The 21317-nt window shown below is 37.6% G+C and overlaps 1 protein-coding gene across 1 annotated transcript; it reads left to right on the top strand.

The window, feature by feature from the left end:
* The first annotated feature begins 8659 nt into the window (after positions 1-8659).
* Positions 8660-20850, top strand: LOC104908800 (uncharacterized). Its single transcript, XM_010697952.4, has 6 exons — positions 8660-9107; positions 18155-18354; positions 18702-18842; positions 19435-19515; positions 20112-20239; positions 20556-20850. Exons 1-6 carry the CDS (start codon positions 8876-8878, stop codon positions 20599-20601), a joined length of 828 nt encoding a protein of 275 aa, XP_010696254.2. The 5' UTR covers positions 8660-8875; the 3' UTR covers positions 20602-20850.
* Positions 20851-21317: the final 467 nt, after the last annotated feature.

The raw sequence follows: 21317 nt of genomic DNA, 5'->3' as shown, positions 1-21317 counted from the left end.
AGCTCAACACGTCCAACTTCAAGCAGCAACTCGTTGGGCCTTTAATCAACATCCCATGTAATGCAACACTTGAATTTGGCTTAAAACGTGTCCAAATCAAGTGTTTGACCACTTTTTCCGTAGGTTCAGAATGTGAACTTATTGATAGACATATTAAAGTCCACGAAATGACCAAATTGACCGAATTATGGCTGTTGGAAATATAAGTATCAACACTAATGCATGGGCTTTTCTCATGGATTTTGGGCTTGCATCACATACAACCAAGTAGTAAAAAGTTGAAATGAGTATTCTAGGACTTGCATGAGGCATGAAAACTTGAAATAGGCATATCAGTAGGATTATAGGAACATGAAACCCAAAAAAGGGCTCGAAATGGCTTAGTTTCTCTCATTTTCATTGGCTAAGTGTATTAAACTTGCTTAGAATCATACAACCAAGTAGTAGAAGTTTGAATGAGTATTCTAGGACTTGCATGACATTAGAACTTGAAATAGGCATAGAGGTAGGATTATAGGAACATGAAACCCAAAAAAGGGCTCGAAATGGCTTAGTTTTTCTCATTTTCATTGGCTAAGTGTCTTAACCTTGCTTAGAATCATACAACCAAGTAGTAGAAAGTTTAAATGAGTATTCTAGGACTTGCATGAGACATTAGAACTTGAAATAGGCATAGAGGTTGGATTATAGAAACATGAAACCCAAAAAACGGCTCGAAATGGCTTAGTTTCTCTCATTTTCATTAGCTAAGTGTATTAAACTTGCTTAGAATCATACAACCAAGTAGTAGAAAGTTGAAATGAATATTCTAGGACTTGCATGAGGCATTACACTTGAAATAGGCATAGAAGTAGGATTATAGGAACAAGAAACCCAAAAAAGGGCTCGAAATGGCTTAATTTCTCTCATTTTCATTGGCTAAGTGTATTAAACTTGCTTAGAATCATAAAACCAAGTAGTAGAAAGTTGAAATGAGTATTCTAGGACTTGCATGAGCCATTAGAACTTAAAATAGGCATAGAGGTAGGATTATAGGAACATGAAACCCAAAAAACGGCTCGAAATGGCTTAGTTTCTCTCATTTTCATTGGCTAAGTGTATTAAACTTGCTTAGAATCATACAACCAAGTAGTAGAAAGTTTAAATGAGTATTCTAGGACTTGCATGAGCCATTAGAACTTGCAATAGGCATAGAGGTAGGATTATAGGAACATGAAACCCAAAAAAAGGCTCGAAATGGCTTAGTTTCTCTCATTTTCATTGGCTAAGTGTATTAAAACTTGCTTAGAATCATACAACCAACTAGTAGATAGTTTAAATGAGTATTCTAGGACTTGCATGAGCTATTAGAACTTGAAATAGGCATAGAGGTAGGATTATTGTAACATGAACCCAAAAAAGGACACGAAAATGCTTAGTTTTTCTCATTTTCATTGGCTAAGTGTCTTAAACTTGCTTAATCCATTCTTGCAGAAAAGTTATGACAAAACTCTTGCTCAATGTGAAGAAAGAGGTGAAACCAAGGCCCCGAACGAGTGCAGACCTCTATTTTGAGAGGTCTTCGAGGGGAGGAGGTAGTTCGTCCTCCAGTTGCACTCCTTCCATGTTTTCTCAGTTGTCTGCGAAGTTCGAGGAAGAGAGAGCCGAGATTCAAAGAGAACGTGAGCGGATGCAAAAGGAGAGAGAAGAGGAACACATCGCCAGGCAAAAGGAGAGAGAGGAGGATCGCAGGGTGTATGATGAGTACTTGGCGCAGATGAGGGCGACTGTGGAGGCATACAGCCAGATGATGAGCCAGTGTTGTGGTTCATTCCCCTCTACCGAGCCTCGAGACCCCCCCCACGCGGTGGTGATGCGTGTGCGACTTAGGATCTACATTAGCTTACACTATCTATCTTGTTTATATTTCGGGACGTAAAACATAAATTTAGTTAAAACCGTTAACTTATGTTTATGTATGAATGAATTTATATTAGTGTATTTATGAATTTATATTTAATGCAAACAGGTCATTAGTGCAGAATTCGGCGCATTAGCGGACAACTTGAGTATATATTTTGTTGGAAAACGAAACAGGTTAAAAACTATTCAAATACAATTAGCATTGTAATTAAAAAAAAAGGAAATTAGCGTCCGTCTATGAAGTTAACGTCCGCTAAAAGTAATTTGAACCATGAAAAGGTCGAGGAATTAGCGACCGATACGTACAATTAGCGTCCGACGAGGCAGATGCTAGTTAGCGTCCGTTGTGGTAGACGCTAACTAGAGTCCGCCATCAAAATGGACGCTATTTGGCGTTAGACGAAGTAGCAGACGCTAACTTGGTACAAGCGATCGCTATTTTTTAGCGTCCGTCAAGCGGACGCTAATCCAGCCTTTAGCGACCAGGGGTTTTGCATCAGATGTTTAGCGTCCGTTGGCGGACGCTAAAATATTTAGCGTCCGTCCCCGCGTTTTTACCGTCCGATTTTGTCGGACGCTACAGCCTAACATTCTTGTTGTGTGACTCAAGTTGTAGAGCAACTCAATCCTGATGTTGGGAACTGACTTCAAAGAGTCCCTAAAAAAAACAAAATCAGGAGATGTAAATAGGCAAAATTCCTCATCTGCTTGTACCATTTCAAAAGTATCACCATTCCACAGTATTAAGATCTGATGAAGTGATGATGGAATAGCATAATTATGATGTAACCAATTTCTTCCAAGTATGGCATTAAAATCGTTACCATTTTCTACTATGAAGAAACCAGTAAAAGTAGTTTAAGTACCTACTTTGATCTTTAGAATAGCCATTCGTTACCAATTTCTTCCAAGTATGGCATTAAAATCTGCTTCTTTTTCTTTTGAGAAAAAGTACGACCCACACCATAACCATTATTTTTTCTTAGTCCTTGACTCCTAGACCTCTTCTAGAATGGGCATTAATAAGCAGGAACATATGTAGGATCATTTGGTATGACCTGTGTTATAATCATTTCAAAAGTTAATTTATCTGAACATGATGAGCGCATACCTCCCCTTAGAGCCTTTAATCCCTCTATTGCCCTGGTTTGCAACGGGAACTTTTGAGCAGCTTCCTTGTAAGTTTTAGATTTCTCCTCAGGCACCGCCAGACTTGGATTTTTTTTAGCATTGGCACGAACCTTAGCTTTGGCTAAACTGATCCTGTACACTTCGAACTTCATGGCCCAATGCTCTATCTCTGAGACAACTAATTTTTTGAGATTCAGTTGTCTAGTAAGGACCCCTCTAAAGACTTGGCATTGGTATGTTGTATGTGACCCATTCATATGCCATCTGCACATGTCTTCTAGTCCTTCTTTGTTGGCTATCTTTGGCATGATCATGACTCCTTCATCAAGCAGCCTGTTAAAAATCTGGTTATCAATTCCAGTGGCTTGAGATGCCTACAAAATAACAGTAAAATCATTATTAATTTCTATCATATTACAAGATGATTCGAATGGTTCTCCCATTTCAATCACATTAACATCTTCATCATTAGGGAACATGATATTTTTTTTATCAATCTCATCCTGAAGTATCATGCCATTTACAATACTTCTTTCCATTAACTTCATCAGCAGTTTTCAATTTATGCCTCTCTGCCAGTTTTATCTTCTTATTAGATAATCACTAGTGGAAAAAAGCCCACCTAATGCGGTCAAAATCGGGCTTTTTGATACGGATTTGGGACGTATCAGGTGGGCTCGCAGCAGTTATGAAGAGTAATCTGATGCGGTCCGAAATCAGGGCCGCACCAGAAAGTGTGTGAAAATTTCCAAAAAAAAAAAAATTGCAACAGATTGAGATATAAACCATACACCAACAACAATAACATACAGAGGAAACATCAACCATATACCAACAGTAACAACATATCAAACTCAACAAAATATGAACCACAACGAAATAAGAACGAAAAACAATAGAAAACAAACAGAAACTGAGATATAATATATTACAACAAATTAAATCTATTACATATGACAACAATCAAAAATAAATCGGAAACTAATTACAAAAAAATTAGAGACGAACGACAGAAATTTGAAAGACGAACACTGACGAATGACTGAAATCGAAAAAAAATTACAAAAAACTAATATAAAAAGACGAACGACTGAAATTTGAAACTAATTATAAAAAAAACAAAATCAAACCCTAAAATTTGAATAACCTACAAGATGTCGATAAAATCTCGAACGACTGACAAAATCTCGAACAAAATCTTCACTTCAATCTTCGATTCCTTCTTCGAAATATGGGACGAACACTAACGAAATTAGAGGAAAATTAGGGTAAGCGGGGGTGAGAGAAGAGAGAGAAATAGTGGGTTAGAGAGAAATTAGGGTTCGAATAATCTGAGGGGGTGAGAGGAGAGAGAGGAGAGAGGCGAGAATCTTAGAAGCGAGAAACGGCGGGTTTGAGAGGGGAGTTTTAGGGGAAATTAGGGTTCGAATAGGTTTATAAGGGTTGAGGGCTTTAAAGAGGCGCGTTTCTTTTGTTGGGCCAAACTGAGCGAGGGAATGAGCTAGGGATGAGGCGCATTTTTTGTTGGGTCGAAAATCAGATGCGGTTTTGGGCCATAACCGCATCTGATATTTTTAATTGATGCGGTTCGGGCCAAACCGCATCATGTACCTTGTGACAGATGCACTTTTTTCCACTAGTGAATAACCAATCAAAGATGGCACTAGATTTTTTAGCATCAAAAGTATACGTCCTCTTATTCCCAGACTTTTTAGTCTTTTGGCGTAGAGAATTCTCTTTTCTCAAGGGGATAACACTTATAAGATACCCCTTGGACGATTTCAGCCACATCCACCTCTGGTGGTGTTTCAAAGTGAAAGGGTTGCTCATTCTGGGCAAAGAAACTCTAGTGTCTTGCTACACTTTCAGCTTGTAGGTTTCTTTCATATCTTACGGCCAATTCTGCTAACTCAACAAAATCACCAAAGGCATGACATCAAACCTTTTTTGAAACTGAATCAACATCCCTTCTAGGGCCATTTGTACAAATTCTCTTTTAGGGATGCTAACATGACACATAATCTTAGCCATCTTGAATCTAGCTAGGTAGTCCTCTATAGACTCTCCTAACTTTTGTTGGATTCTGGCCAAGTCACTCCAGGTTCAGTGCGTGCAAAATGATTAGTAAATAGAATTGGGTGGTAAATTTGTGTACCATCAAAAAGTTGTTTCAGTTAGAGACATGAAAAACATTCTTAATTTCAAAAACTCATTATCAGCCTCCCTACACTAACAATTAAACCTAACTAGATGTTCTTCGGCTGATACTCTATCATTGCTTGAGAATAAAGTAAAGTTAGGTATATTGAATGTCCTAGGAAATGGATTGGCCCTGTTAATCCATTCAAGGTAAGGCTTTTGACCTATTTGCCTATGACCTCTCCTAGAGTTATCCCCCACTAATCTTTGGACTAGCGCCTCAACTTGTGCTGCTATAGGATCTTGACTTCTCTCGGGATGTCCTAGACTTCCATTCCCCATATTTCCCAGTTGATCATACATAGGATTAGGATTAGGACTGAAAGATTGATTTTGATAACCTCCTATAGGATTATTTATTCCCTGTGCCATTTGTGGCTGAAAAGTGTGCCCATTAGTGGGTACCCCCTGTTGGTAAGTTCCAGTTGGATGAACAAATGGAGCCTGATTATGAACGTAACCTGGAGCATCTCCATAATGACACGTCCCAATGATAGGTGGTTGGTAAGGCATATAAGTAGAAGATGAAGGGTTCCCAACCATAGTGGGATGATTTAGAGGCACATATGCGTGAGGTGAACTATTGTTGTTCGCAACAAAAACACCTTGCCACTGTCCTCCTTGTGATGGTCCATGTTGGTGTGTGTTATCTCCAAACTGTCCACCACCCATGGAAAAAGAAGGTTGGTGACTTCCTGACGCCTGGTGCCATCCTGGCTCCACGCCTACTGCCATATCATCAATTCTCCTAAAATTCTCATGACTATTCTCTCCAAGGCTCAAGGGACTGACCCTTGTTCGACGCCCTTGGGAGGAAGTTTGTGGATCATTTGAGACCAGTGGGTCTCCATTCTCAATGTGGGAAAAATGTACCCTTGATGGATAAGCTATTAGGAGATCTGGCGTATTCCACGATCTCCTTGTGTTCTATTCAGTGCGACTTCTTCTAAATCCTTAAGCAGTTTCTCATTGAGTTAGTAGTGTTTTTCAACTAACGGTTCCAGGCGAGTAACTACTTCAGTAGCAAGAGATGTTGACATTGCCGTAAAGGTTGCACTCATAGTATCATTGATGTCTACGAGTATTCGGTCTATTTGTCTATAGTTAATATCTCTATTCTCCTCACTCATGGGCTAGAACTATGTAGTTAGAATCAAATTGTTGCCTTTTACCCTCCCTGGCTTCTTATAGTAATTGTTTCACTATTTCAGTGAACTTTCCGTACAATTGATGTACAAATACATGGTCAGTGCTACGTGGAGATGAAGTTTCCCTTTGGAGAGTTTCTCCTTGTGACTCTCCTAGGGCATGATGAATTGGTTCACCATCATCCTCAGGCACCCTAGACTCTGAAGGTATCGAATCATTGTCTTCCATATTTTGGGAGACTAGTTCAACTCAAGGACCTTCTCTATTCATTCGAGAACGTTTATTAAAGAGGAAAATTTCACAATTTGATTATGAATCTTTATCCTCCCACTGTGGTTGCCAAAAAACTTGTTGGTACAAAATCAGTTGGTTGACTTTGCAAATAAGTCAATGCATACCCAATAGTTAGATATTGAGCGCCACGAGAGTCTTAGTCCTTGGGGGTTACCGGATTAGTTAAAACCTTGCTAACGTACTTTGTTGTAATATAAATTTATTAAACTACAACGCCTAATAAATTCAGGCGATAGGTATTGAATAGAACAAAAACTCAATAATTAATCTATTAATTAGAGCTGAATATTCCTACTAATATCACAAACTTCTAGAAAGATTCTTTATAACACACATGAAGATAAATCAGGCTGGACAATTAAAGGAAAAACACGAAGATGAATACCTCCATGAAATCTGGCTAAAACTGGAGATGAACAAACTTGTCACTTAGTACATGCTCTAAGTCTAGGCTAGAAACTAAAATATAACCCCCAGAAGGGGGTTGGCTATTTCTAGGTTAAAGCTACGCTAGAAAGGAAGTAAATTGCATGTTGTTGTGTATTGTGTTTTTTGTCTTTCAATTGATCCTTCTTCTTGTATTTATAATTTATCACTACGAATAACTTCCTTGCCTCTTTGGAGGGAAATGATTTGGATCATTTATGATTCAAATCAGAACTGCTTTCTTCTGGCGCTATCGTGGCCACGTTTCACTATCCACGTAAACTTGCGTGCCTCGTAATCAGATTGATAGTTACCCATGTTTTTTGTCCACATCTTGATGTTGTTTGGCTTCCATCTCCTGAACATTCTTGACTTATAAGCTTTCTTTTATGGGTTTCTGGTTGTTGACTTTCGTTGACTCTTTATTATGGGCTTCTTATTATGATTGTACCTCCATATCTACATAAACATTAAATTCTTTAGGGCTTAATACAATGTATCGTAATAAATGTTAGCTATCATATAAAAATGATAGTAACACAAATCCAACTACTAAATAACTTATTCTTTTCATTAGCATGATTTAAAAAATCACTTGGAAAATCGCCAAAATCCAAATACTAATTTAAGTGAAATTAAAGTGTCATTTGCAAATATAGAAATTGTTGTTTTTTTTTTTTGGAGAATGTATAAGTTATCTATGTGACTATTTTCTTCTCTGATCTAGACTCTATTCTTTCAGATGTTCTCTCTTTGTGCAATGCTTTTGTTGTAGTTGTATGGTCTCATGTGCGTAGGGAGGGTAATTTTGTGGCCCATTACCTCGCTAGACTATTGCCTTTTGGGACCGAACAAAGATGGGAGAATCATGTTCCCTCCGAAATTGCTCCGTATGTATTGATGGACTCTTTGTCCCTGCCTTAATGAAGCTTGCACCTTTCCCCTAAAAAAAAAAAAAAAACTTCACCTTCAAATAGTAATACTCGATAGTATAGTATTTGAGATTATTACGAAAATGTTACTTGTAGGGTCTGCTCTCCCCAACTTATTTTCAGTTCTGTTCAGTTCAGTTATAACCATTTTGTTAAATATGATTATTATGTTGGTCTAATTTATTTTACTAATTACTCTTATTATTATTATTAATTTTTATATCATTATTATCAAGTATTATTATTATTATTATTATTATTATTATTATTATTATTTCTATATATTATTTTATTTATTATAGTTTTACTCATTATTATTACTATTATTATTAGGAGGGACATGATTTAGGTCAAAAGTACAAATAAATTCACGTTTTTTAGCCCATAAACCAATCAAATTGCGTTGAAAACTATTATTATTCATTATTTTTACTTATCATTATAATTATTATTTAATATTTATATTATTATTGTTTAATCACATCCAATTTAATTCAATTCAATTTAGTTCTGTTGTTTTATACGAAGAAAACATGCCCGTAGTCCCATTACTCACATAATCACACAAGTAAGACATCAAATCAATTTATTCATCAATCATCATCCTCCCCTTAAAATGGCACGCCAATGCAGAATCCAATCTTATCCCATTTTTTACCAAAAACAAAACCAATAACTCTCGTCAGAAATGTCATAGTTCTATATAATGTGGTCCACCTCCCATCTTCAACCCAACCTCTCTTTTTTATCTTCAATTATAAACCAATTCTACTCATTTTCTACTATCAATAATTCTCTATTTATTTTTCTCACAGTTGAAATCATAAATTAAGAAAAAAAGAATGGGGGACAAAAAGGCAATTCCAACGCCGGTGAAACGGATAGGGAGATGGGTTCGAAGCCGATCAGTGAGAGAGCAAGTAAGTTTGGGAGCAGGTGTTGCTTTCATGATTTTGGTATTGTTGAAAATATTCGTGAAATCGCACACCCACTTCTTTTTTGTTACTCAACTTGCTCATTGTGCTGGAATCTTGGTTTTAGTTTACAAACTATCCATCACCAAAACTTGTTCTGGTAAGAAATAAGAATATATCTTTTCTTTTCCTCCTTTTTTTTTTATCCTTTCTGTATTTTTCAATTTCCCACTTATTTCCTTGTAAATGAAAATCAACCATTTTCTAGAATATGATATTTGCTCAATTTCTTATTGATGTTCCTACTATGAAATCTTAGCGCTATGTAAAATAACATGGTATCTTCTAAAAATTTTTACAATGGCTTTGTTTGGTAATGAGAGGTTTGAGTTCAAAATGAGAATTATGAACTCGTGACAATCTTCTAATTCAAGTGTTTGGTAAGGAGAGGTTTCAATTAACTGATTACGCTTAAAAAATTCTTTTTGGAAAAGTGAGGGAGGAGTTTTTTGATATTAGAGGTTCGGGATAAGTGGGCCAATTTCATTTATATTCTAAAGTTTTTGAAAATTACATTAATAAACATATACCAATAATAGATTATACATATGTTTTTGTTGGTCATTTTACACAATAATGTAATCTGCTTACCAAATCAGTTTTATACAAACAGCTAATACGATTAGTTAATCAAATCACCTAATACAATCAGCTAACAACTATCCACTAATTGGCAAATGGGGCTAAAGATATTATTCTCATAATTGATATTTAATTCCTATTATGAGAATAGTATCTTTAATTTACTCTATCTAAAGCTAAAAACAAATAGCTACCTAGTGCAGTGGTTAGAAAAACCCTAAGAAAAAATATAGCCATGTGGGGGGTTTTAAACGGTGAGAGTAGTAGCATATTAGTATTAGGTTTTAGTGAAAGGGTTAGTGAAACCATATAAACTAGTTGAACTATTTGATGGAAAAGTTGAAATGTCGCGTTTGACCGAGAATTTGAGGATGAGAGAGTGGCTGAGTGGGATGTGGGGTGGAAATGGAAGATTGGGAATTCATTGAAAAAAAGGGTTATTTAAAGGAATTTATATTTTTATTTTAGCTAATATGTAGGAAATGGATGAAAGTAGAGAAAAATCCTCAACTTGCTTTCTTTAAGCTATGTTTTCATAGAATATATCTATAGAATGAACTAAATATGTTAGGCAAACACAATAAACTATAATATAAGTTCAAATAAAATAAGATATGAATTCACATAAAATAAGATAAGATAAGTTTATACAAGATAAGATAAAATAATCATAGATAAGTCAAAATAAGTTGAATCAAACAGAGTCTAACCCCTTTACGCGTGATGCATGCGAAACCAAATAGAATGTTCAATTAATTGTGGAATTACATCTAATAATTTGAAATAATATGTAAGAAAAATCGTTCACAAAGTTCCGCCAAAGTATAATAGGTCATTTCATTGATAAATTGACTTGAAATTAGATAGAATTGTCATGTAATTAGGCCTTTTCTTCTTCTCTATTTTAAAAAAATAATTGGTAAAGATGAATCTAATTGTTTCTTATTTGATGAGTATATTTGTAATTTAGGCTGGATGTAAGGTGCTCCCCTTTTCCCTTATATATTAAAGGTTCCAAGGCTCAACTCCGTCCAAATTAACACCCTTAAATCCTTAATAAATCTAAGTGTGCTTAAACTTAGTTGCCCTTAATATCTCATACTAACTCCACTCCGATTTACTTAACACTAGGATTTTCATGCCTTTGAATGCACAACTTTGATTTTGATATCTTTTATTATGTATAAGTATAAAAAGTTAATATTTTAAAAGTATGCATTGATACATATCTAACATGATCTCACATAACTCTCTATAACCTTATATATTAATCATACTAGATGGTCAAAAGGAAGTGTATGAATAAAAAGTCTATTTGATGCAAGTAATTTAAAGCAAAGGAAGTATTTTTAAGAAGAATGGAGCGAGGTAAAAAAGGAAAAATTCATAAGAGTAATCCAAGATATGGATGGTCTTTTTATAATAATTTCAATACATAAATCACTAGAATAATCCTAGCTATGATTGTTAGTGTGTTATCTAATAATCCCAAGTGTCCAATGACATATTATATTAGTTTTTTGTGTTTGCTTTTTCAATTTTTACTTTTTGTACTCCTCTCTTTAAGGGTATTTTAGAAAGTTTAGGGGTATAAATGAGTCAATTCATGGTATGAAGCAAGTATTGTGATAATCTACATTATGGAAGTGTACCCAGAAATAGAGAAAGTATGTCATTTTTATACAATGATTTGTCATTAATTATAGAACATTACTATGTCATCAAACAACATTTAAGTTTAATTTTCTTTAGCTTTCACTATCTTTGTTTAACTACCCTACTATTTTGGGTATTGCCACTTAGTGTTCCTTGATCTCCTTAGAAGTAAATACTTCCTTTGTTCTGTTTTAAATGAAACATTGAATGAAATGACACTATTTATTAATTAATTTTGACTCCAATTTATCGCCATTATATAAAGAAAAACATAGTCAAGTGGGATCTTGTTAGATTTGTCTCGATGCATACTATCAAATTATAACTTTTTTTTTATTTTTTTACGTGTGCACAACTACAAATATTACTGATTAAAGAAGCGTGTTGGATTGCGTGAAAAAGCAAACATTTCATTTAAAACCAAAAGGAGGAAGTATAATTTTGCTAAACCCAGTACTCACCCACCTATTATCTACACGTATGCAAGAAGGAGTAGATGGAGTAAATGGAGGAAATGAAGGGACACATGGCAACAGAGGAGTGGAGGGAGGAATAGCGTAATTCTTGACATCATAACAGAAATTAGTTATGAGTAATAGAGAGAGAAAGTTATGAGAGAAAGACATGTGTAAATATATAAATAGGGGCCTCACCCAATAGAGGGAGGTATCCAAAAATTTAGAATGAAGAGTGATGTAATGGGAGAGAACCTTACCTCTCGAAAGTAAGGGGTATTAGGAGGAGATTACTTAAATCTTGCTTAATACAAAGCTATCTTATTGTTGTGCTATTTTTGTTACATTTTTTCTACTGTTGCCCAGTTGCGATCCTTTAGATCTTAGCAATTGGTATCAGAGCGGAAGATTCTGGTGACGAAAAACATGGTGGCAACCCATACCCAACGGATCGAGCAACTGGAGCAAGGAATTGTTGATTTGCAAACCTCGCTAAATGAGGAAGTAGCTACAGCGGTTTCTCGAGCCGTCGAGACGCTGTAGCAAACACTCACTGCTCAGATAGCCACCCACTAAGCAACTGTGCGAAGAGGTGGTCGAGTTAAAAATCGGGGAGACTGGAGAGATGATGTTGGCGAGAAGCGCAGGGAGATCACTCACCCCGCGAAGGGGAGAGAAGCTTCCAACGAGGTAGATGTGGATGAGAACGTATGTGGAAGAGTTCGAAGATAAGGCGGGATACCTGGTTGATTTCGCGGTGGTGGAAGTTGGAGGGCCAAAAAACTGGATCTAACCATTTTTCGGGGGAAAATCCAGATTGGTGGATCATACGCGCGGAACGATTCTTCCAATTTTACCGGTTAACGGGGGACGAGCAAGTTGAAGCTGCGGTGGTTTCCATTGATGGGGACGCCTTATTGTGGTATCAGTGGGAGCATCGTCGCCGGCCGATCTTCCAGTGGTCGGAGATGAAGGCCATGATATTGCGCCAATTTCGGGGAACACCCTAGGAACTCTCCGGCTCAGCCTTCAATAGGAGGGTGGAGTAGCGGAGTATAAAAGGTGGTTTATTGAACTGTTAGCCCGGTTACAAGGCATACCCAAAACTGTAGCCCAGGCTCAATTTGAAGTAAGACATTAAGAATGAGCTCAAAATTATTGGACCTAAATCCTTGGACCATGCTATGGACTTAGTAGTTCAAATTGAAGCCAAGCTCAGCTACAATCCGAAGAAAAGGTGGGAGGGGCGAGGCTCCTACACTAGTGGCTCAAACCACTCATATAACCCATCCTATCACCCACAAAAATCCACTTATTCCTCTCAACCAGCCCAATCCGTTTTCTCAACCTCTTATGTAGCCTCACCCCACTTCACTGCCTACTCAAACCAATCACCCAGATCCACCAGCCACATTCCCATAACCAAATCCGTTTTCTCAACCTCTTATGTAGCCTCACCCCACTGCCTACTCAAACCAATCACCCAGATCCACCAGCCACATTCCCATAACCAAACCTGTTGGAGAGATAAGAAGTCTCGGTGATAATGATTTACAATACAAACGTGAGAAGGGCTTGTGTTTCCGGTGTGATGAAAAATGGACGGTGGGACATAAATGTAAGAGAAAGGAGTTGAGTGTATTATTGGGTTATGATGATACTGAGGTGTAATATGGGACATTGGAGGAAACATCCCACCTAGACACTCCCATAAGCCCTGGCCACATCAACCCCAACCTGAAATTTCATTGAACTCAGTGATGGGCATTTCAAGCCCAAAAACCTTGAATTTGGCTGGAACCATCAAGGGGGAAAGGGTCATAATGATGGTGGATCCCTGGAGCCACACATAATTTCATATCGCCTGATACAGTGCAGCAACTCAACCTTCCCATCACCCCCTCCAAATCCTTTGGCGTTTCCTTGGGCACTGGTAGAGAGGTTTTTGGAGCTGGCATGCGCAAAGCAGTGCCGCTTCTAGTTTATGGGCTAGAAGTAGTTGAAGACTACTTACCCTTGCCTTTGGGCAATTCGGATCTCATTTTAGGAATCCAATGGTTAGAGAAGTTGGGGACCATGTTTACCAATTGGAAGACTCAGAAGCTCTAGTTCAAACAAAGAGGGGACACCTTCACTCTAGAAGGTGATCCTTCACAAAAGCCAGGATGCGCACAATTTTAAAAAAAGGTGGAGGGTACTTGGTTGAGCTTAATCAATTAGAGAATGTTGGACAAGGAGATCAGGAGCACCAACACAACATTCCAGCATGTTTACAGCCCCTCCTCACTTTCTATAACCTTGGAACATGGTACTGACCCAGTAAGTGTCCGGCCTTATATATACCCTCAATCACAGAAAACTGAAATTGAAAGTTTAATTACTGACATGTTGCATGCTGGTATTATTCAGCCTTCCTATAGTGCTTTTTCTAGTCCTGTTTTGTTGGTTAAAAAGAAGGATGATTCGTAGCGTTAAACTGTGGACTATAGAGCCTTAAATCATGTTACTATACCTGATAAATACCCCATCCCAGTCATTGATGAGTTACTTGACGAATACCATGGCTCATTTGTGTTTTCTAAGTTGGATTTGAAATCTGGGTATCATCAGATTCGTATGAGGGAGGAAGATGTTCATAAAACATCCTTTAGAACTCATGAGGGCCATTATGACTTTCTTGTGATGCCTTTTGGGCTCACAAATGTACCTGCCACGTGTCAAGCTCTTATGAACGATTTCTGCAAGCCATATTTGAGACGGTTTGTTCTAGTCTTTTTGATGATATATTATGGAACAACATTAGCATCATCTTAGTCTGGTGTTAGGGCTGCTGGTTTTGCACAACTTATATGCCAATTTCAAAAAGTGTGAGTTTGGACAAGCTAAGGTGGCTTACCTGGGGCATGTTATCTCTGCTGCCGGGGTAGTTATGGATCAGACTAAAGTGCAAGCTATGCAGGAATGGCCACTCCCTACCATATTAAGGGCTTTGAGAGGTCTCTTGGGCTTGACGGGGTACTACAAGCGATTTATTCAAGGGTATGCTAGTATAGCACACCCTTTGACACAACAATTGAAGAAAGATGCATTCATGTGGAATGAGGCAGCTACTGCTGCCTTCACTCAGCTCAAACAGGCCCTCTCCACTGCTGTGTATGCCAGATTTTACCTTGCCCTTTGTTATAGAAGTTGATGCCTCGGGTTTTGGTCTAGGAGCAGTGCTTCTCCAGCCTATTACAGCAAGACTATAGGGCTGAGAGGAAGGATCAAATCCATTTATGAGAAGGAACTAACGGTTGTGGTTCTCTCAGTACAAAAGTGGAGACATTATCTGTTGGGCCGCCACTTTATTATTCACACAGACCAGCAAAGTCTCATATATTTATTGAATCAAAGGGAGGTGGGGCCAGAATATCAGAAGTGGGTGGGCAAACTCTTGGGCTTTAACTTTGACAAGCCAATAACAAAGTGGCAGATGCTCTCTCTCGCAAGCAGGATGGGCACCTTGAATGTTACTCCCTCATCACTTCACACTCCCCACATTGGGAAGAATTTCAGCTAATAGGCCCTCACCAACTCAGTCTTAGCAGGGGATACTCCTCTACAAGGGTTCTCAATGGAGCATGGGGTCCTGAAATACAAGAGCAGGATGGTGGTTCCTAGGAAGTCCTCTTTTTCCTACCAAATTGATGAAGGAATATCATTCTTCTCCTGTTGGAGAGCATTCGGGGTTTTCAAAACCTACCAGAGAATTGTTTCAGAGTGGTTTTGCCAGGGCATGAAGAACGACATCACCTCTTGGGCATGAAGAACGACATCACCTCTTTTGTTCAGCACTGCCACGTGTGTCAGCAAAGTAAAACTTCCACCCTGAAACCAGTTGGGCTGCTGCAGCCCCTTCCCATCCCTCATCTCATCTGATCTTTCCATGGACTTTGTTGAGGGCGTCCCGAAATCCATAGGGTTCAATACCATCTTGGTAGTCATTGATAGACTCTCGAAATATGGTCATTTCAATGCATTAAAGCATCCATTCACTGCTGCCTCCATAGCCTCTGTCTTCATTAAGGAAATTGTGAGATTACATGGTTTTCCATCCACCATAATCTCGGATAGGGACAAAATCTTCATTAGCTTGTTCTGGGAGGAACTCTTTAAGCTTCATGGCACAACCTTCCATAGAAGCACTTCGTATCACCCCCTGATGGCTAGACAAAAGTGGTTAATAAGTCCTTGGAAGCCTACCTCAGATGTTTCATTGGTGGGAGGCCTACTACTTTGGGCCACATGGCTTCCAGTATTGGTATAATACTTCTACTCATGCTTCTACCAAGTGCACCCCCTTCAAGGTTGTGTATGGCAGAGATCCTCCTCCTTTATTAGGTTTGAGCAAGGTAGCACTGCAATTTCCTCATTGGAAGTGCAATTATTGGAGAGAGATGCTACCCTAGACGAACTAAAGTTTCACCTCTTAGCTGCCCAGAACAGTATGAGACTCCAGGATAATAAACACAGAAGCGAGGTGACCTTTGCTGTTGGCGATCTGGTTTATCTGAGACTTCAGCCCTACAGACAGAAGACCTTGGCCAAGAAAACCTAATGAAAACTTGCCCCCAGATTCTATGGACCTTTCCCAGTGGCCTAGAAAATTGGGTCTGTAGCTTACCAGCTTGACCTTCCCCCCACCACAAAAATACACCCATTTTCATGTTTCCCAGCTCAAAAAAGCCATTTGCCCCTGCTCACTGCTGAGATGGTTCTATAAGCCATCCCTGAAGCTATCCTAGGCCTACGGTCTAGCCACCATTCTTCTGACCAAGCTAATGAGGTCCTCATTAAATGGCTTCACCTGCCCAGTTTTGAAGATACCTGGGAAGACATCACCCTATTCAAGGCACGCTTCCCTGATTTCCACCTTGAGGACAAGGTGCTTAATTAGCCCAGTGGTATTGCTAAACCCAATACTCCCACCTATTATCTACACGTATGCAAGAAGGAGGAAGGGAGAAAATGGAGAAAATGAAGGGACACATGGCAACAGAGGAGTGGAGGGAGGAATATCATAACTCCTGACATCATAACAGAAATTAGTTATGAGTAATAGAGAGAGAAAGTTATGAGAGAAAGACATGTGTAAATATATAAATAGGGGCCTCACCCAATAGAGGGAGGTATCCAGAAATTTAGAATGAAGAGTGATGTAATGGGAGAGAACCTTACCTCTCGAAAGTAAGGGGTATTAGGAGGAGATTACTTATATCTTGCCTAATACAAAGCTATCTTACTGCTGTGCTATTTTTGTTGCATTTTTAGCAAATTTCTCATGTTAGGAATAGAGAGCTTTGTCCAAAGACACAAAATTTCCTCTGGGCAAATCTCAGAAACATGTAGGTTCCTCAAATTTCTGTTAGATATAGAGTTTGTTTGCCAAGTAGCTCTTAGTCTTTTAGTTTTAGATGAACTGGCAGACTGGCAGTTTCTCTTTTAATGTAATTTGGTGCAACTTTGAAAGGGTTCAATTAGGTGGTGAAGCCTTTAGGCCTGGCTATCTTAGGTTTTTGAATAAGAAAGTTGAGACATCTTATTGTACCCTTACTGGGTTTAGCTGAACTCATTTATAGGAATTGGTGAGACCTAACTTATACCTATCTGATGGAAAGAGGAAGTGGAGGACCTTTGCAAGAGGAGGGTCTGACTGCGTACAAGTGCAGTGTGTTCCTTCTTAAAATCAATTGGTGATAGATAGAGTAACTCACTAGACTTAAATGATGTTCATCTTCACCCTCCAATTTCATTTTGTGATTCTCGCATGTGGATTTTCCTCTTTTAACACTCTCCTCACTGGACTTTAGGTCCATTAGACTTCAATATGGATTTTGGTTGTATGAAATCAACTAACAATTCAAAAGGGTCAAAATATATGCAAAAACAGACTCATTTAAAAATACAAAAAAAAAAAAAATTATGTTGCACAATTTGAGATTGGATAACATCTTTGGACAACATAATTGTGTAAAATTTGGGCAGTGTATTGTTTTGGTTTGAAAATGGATGAGTTACTCTTAAAACATAATTAATCAATGAGAAGTTACCTAGACAATGCCTATGAGTTATCCTAACAATGAACAAAATATTAAATATAACAAAATAATTTTAATTTGGGAACAAGATGCGGGACGTAGGTGTCTTGAGAGGCTGGAAAATTAGTGTAAAAAGTCTATTACTTTATTAGAGTGATAACAACCTTCCTTCTTTAAAGCCATAGCTTATTATCTTACCTCAGCATCAACAAGAAAGACATACAATTAGTTGAACCTTGTTCATCTACTCTAATAATACCTTCACAAAACAAAGCATAGCTCCTTGTTCAATTTTGCATATTAATCATGCAGCTATATCCACAATCTTCTATCTAGTAATCTATGTTTATGTATCCTGCATTGTCTTGACACAGGTTTATCATTAAAAACTCAGGAGCTTACGGCAATATTCTTAGCCATGAGAATCATAACGTATTTCGGATTCATACGCGATTTACATGTTATACTTGATTCACTAACCCTTGCATCTACTCTCTGGGTGATCTATATGATACGTTTCAAGCTAAAGAGCACCTACATGCAAGAGCTTGATAACATGCCTTTGTATTATGTGGTAAGCAATTTAGTTCTTGCCCACTATTTAATCAATTGTTCTTCTTCTTTTTTGCTTTGTATTGTGTTCTTATTTGATCATATGACGATGATACTGTTTAAACTATGACAATAATATTTTTCCAATCAGATAATAATTGTTTTATGTCCCAACTTTCCTTCTAAACCGCCCTTATAATCAGTGAACTAAAATGACTCTCATAATGGAATTTTCTTGTTTGAAGAAGTTACTACATAAGGGAGCAGGTGCAGTTAGAGAACTCAGATTATGTTGAGATCACTGAACTTGCAAGCATAGACCATAGCATGTGAATAATTGCTGACATGATGTTGTTTTGCTGTTGACAGTTGGTACCTTGTGCCGTGATTGCAATAATTGGCCATCCTGGATGGCAGATTCACATTGTGACAAGATTCTTGTATGTGTACTTGATGACAATCGAAGCCGTTTCAGTGCTCCCTCAGCTTCGCTTAATACAAAATGCTAAGGTTTGTAATACAAGCTTTGATGCAATTGCAGCACTTCCAAAATCCGTTTTTATCTCATTAACAAGCTTATCATTTCAGATGATGGATGAAAATTGTAGAATAAATGTAAATTATGGTGTTAATGGTTAATGATGTAAAAAAAAAGTTTGGCTCAGATCCATCCTAGTAATTGCTCTTTAGTTGTGTCAGTAGTTTTGCGTTATATACAGCAATGCTGATCACTTTTTATTAATTGTTGCTATATGATAGATGTTTCTGTTTTGAATTCTTCTAAACAATTGCACAACTGCAAATTTTGAAGTTGGATAGTTGAACTTTATAGTAATCTAGTTTACAACACTCTGCTCAAGTAAAATGCGCTTATATCTTGTTTGAACTTTGAAGTAGTTTGGACTTTGGACAATGATTGATGGTTTTAGAATCACTACAAAATAGTCTATGAATAGCTCTATCTACATCACATTTGTAATCATAAGAAATAAAAATTCTCTGGTGAGTCTGGTCGCATATGAAGCACCAGCTTCTTTTCCCAACTTTCTTATTTGTAGTCATGAATGATCTAACGTATTCTCCTGTTATGATTGTGTTGCAGATGGTTGAACCATTTACTGCCCATTATGTCTTTGCCTTGGGTGTTGCAAGATTCTTCGCATGCGCAAATTGGATATTCATGGTAAAAACAAAATATGGGATACATTTACTGCTACTGTTATCTACTTTTACCTTCCTCTTCATGAAATTCTTATGCTATGATTTATGAAGCACAGAAACCTGAGAGGTGGGATGGAGGTTTCCTCATTTCTGAAACATTTCCATTCCCAAAACTCCGTCCTTTTTTATGCTAATGAAGCCCGGAAATGGCTAGGTCCTGAGATCTCCCCATTCCGAAATTGTTTCTGTATTTGAATGCCAAACGTTCTGTGCTATGCAGTCCATGCACCCAACCCTTTATGCGAAAGTGAGGAGTTCAAACATACAAGTGTATGGGCGTCAGCTACACAAATGTTGTGATTGGTCCCAATATTTTACGTTTTTCGGTATTATCTTAACAAGTAGTGGATTTTCTGATCTGAGAGAATAACCAACAAATCTACTACAAGAACCACTAAAAACAAACGACACCTACAGAGCAGGACTTGGGACATCCTATACGTGCGTACTAATGAGATGTTTCTAGAATGAAATTAGGTTTTGTAGTCAATGCTGTGCGATTCAAAATTTTCCTGAGATTCCTCGATTTATAACTGCATATTTTGCGGCTACATACAGCTTATTGACACCAGAGGAGCATACCTGACGCAAATAGGGCAGGGCCATCTCTACATACTGGTGGCACTTATCGCTGAGGTGGTTCAAACTTTCATCCTGGCAGACTTCTGTTACTACTACGTTAAGAGGTATAGGCTTATAGCCAACTTCCACATAAACTGTTTATAATTGCCCGCCTTCTTGCTGCAATTTTTTTGCATTTTTAGACACTTTATTAGTTCAAAATTTCAAATTAAACTGAATATATAGGAAATAATCGTGATATCTGCATAGAGGAAGTCTAATGTAATGAGCAGTTTTATGAAATCACACATTGGAACACAGTTAAATGGTTACTGATGAAATTTCATACATAATATACTTAGCCTTTGCATGGTCTTTCTAGAACTTCTTTAATTACGAAATTTAAATTTCGAATTCTGAAAGTGAAAATGGATTTTGCAGTGTGATAGAGGGACAGCGGACGATGAGGCTACCTTCATTTGTCTGAGATCAGGATTTGCCGAGGACTGCAGCAATAAACTCTTCTCGTGGAAACGCATAAGTTTGTACTATAACTCTTGCTTTTGCACTCTCAACCCCAAACCCGGATAATAAATAAAGGAAATAGAGAGCTTGTTCCAGATTCTTTGTAAGGTCCAGAGATTTATATCTTTGAAATTAACATCTGAATTCTGGTAACTAAAACCAAGATGAGAAAATGTAAATTATGCTATTATGTGAAGAACGTCTTAAGTTATTTAGCCTTCCCTTATGAATTTATGATTGTTGATATTCAAAGAAAAAGTTCACCCCCTTGAGTTGCCGAGATGCGGACCAAACTTGTAGGGTATTTCTGCACCAGAACTTTACAACACAGGTAGTTCATAATAGGAAGGAGAAGTTCAATATTAATTACTTTGTCCTGGAAGACCATAGTCTATGAGGTAAGAATACATACCAGTTTACATTCATTGTAGACATACTACCTCTTTATAGGAAATAACATTTTCATACAATAATTAGACGTGCATGAGAAAAGATCAGTCACCTGAATCAGTATTATGTAGATTTAATGTTTTGATATGTCTCACTTCAGAATTGATTTACTTCCTCCGTTTTTTTAAGATGTTACACTTTTTATTTTAGGAAGTTTTAAATTAGATTTTACACTTTTATTTTGGTTAATAACTTCTCTCTATCTCTCTCCTATCACATGTTCACATG

This window comes from Beta vulgaris, chromosome 7, assembly GCF_026745355.1.
Source record: "Beta vulgaris subsp. vulgaris cultivar EL10 chromosome 7, EL10.2, whole genome shotgun sequence".
Lineage (NCBI taxonomy): Eukaryota > Viridiplantae > Streptophyta > Magnoliopsida > Caryophyllales > Amaranthaceae > Beta > Beta vulgaris.
The sequence above is the reverse complement of the archived record's forward strand: the minus strand, read 5'-3'. Positions and strand labels throughout refer to the sequence as shown.

What these genes read in the sequence shown, in the direction of transcription:
- LOC104908800 (XM_010697952.4), top strand. Translation starts at nt 8,876, where the DNA reads ATGGGGGACAAAAAGGCAATTCCAACGCCGGTGAAACGGATAGGGAGA. An exon ending in GCGCAAATTGGATATTCATG is followed by an intron (nt 19,516 to 20,111) that starts GTAAAAACAAAA and finishes GGCTACATACAG; the next exon opens with CTTATTGACACCAGAGGAGC. An exon ending in TGTTACTACTACGTTAAGAG is followed by an intron (nt 20,240 to 20,555) that starts GTATAGGCTTAT and finishes TGGATTTTGCAG; the next exon opens with TGTGATAGAGGGACAGCGGA.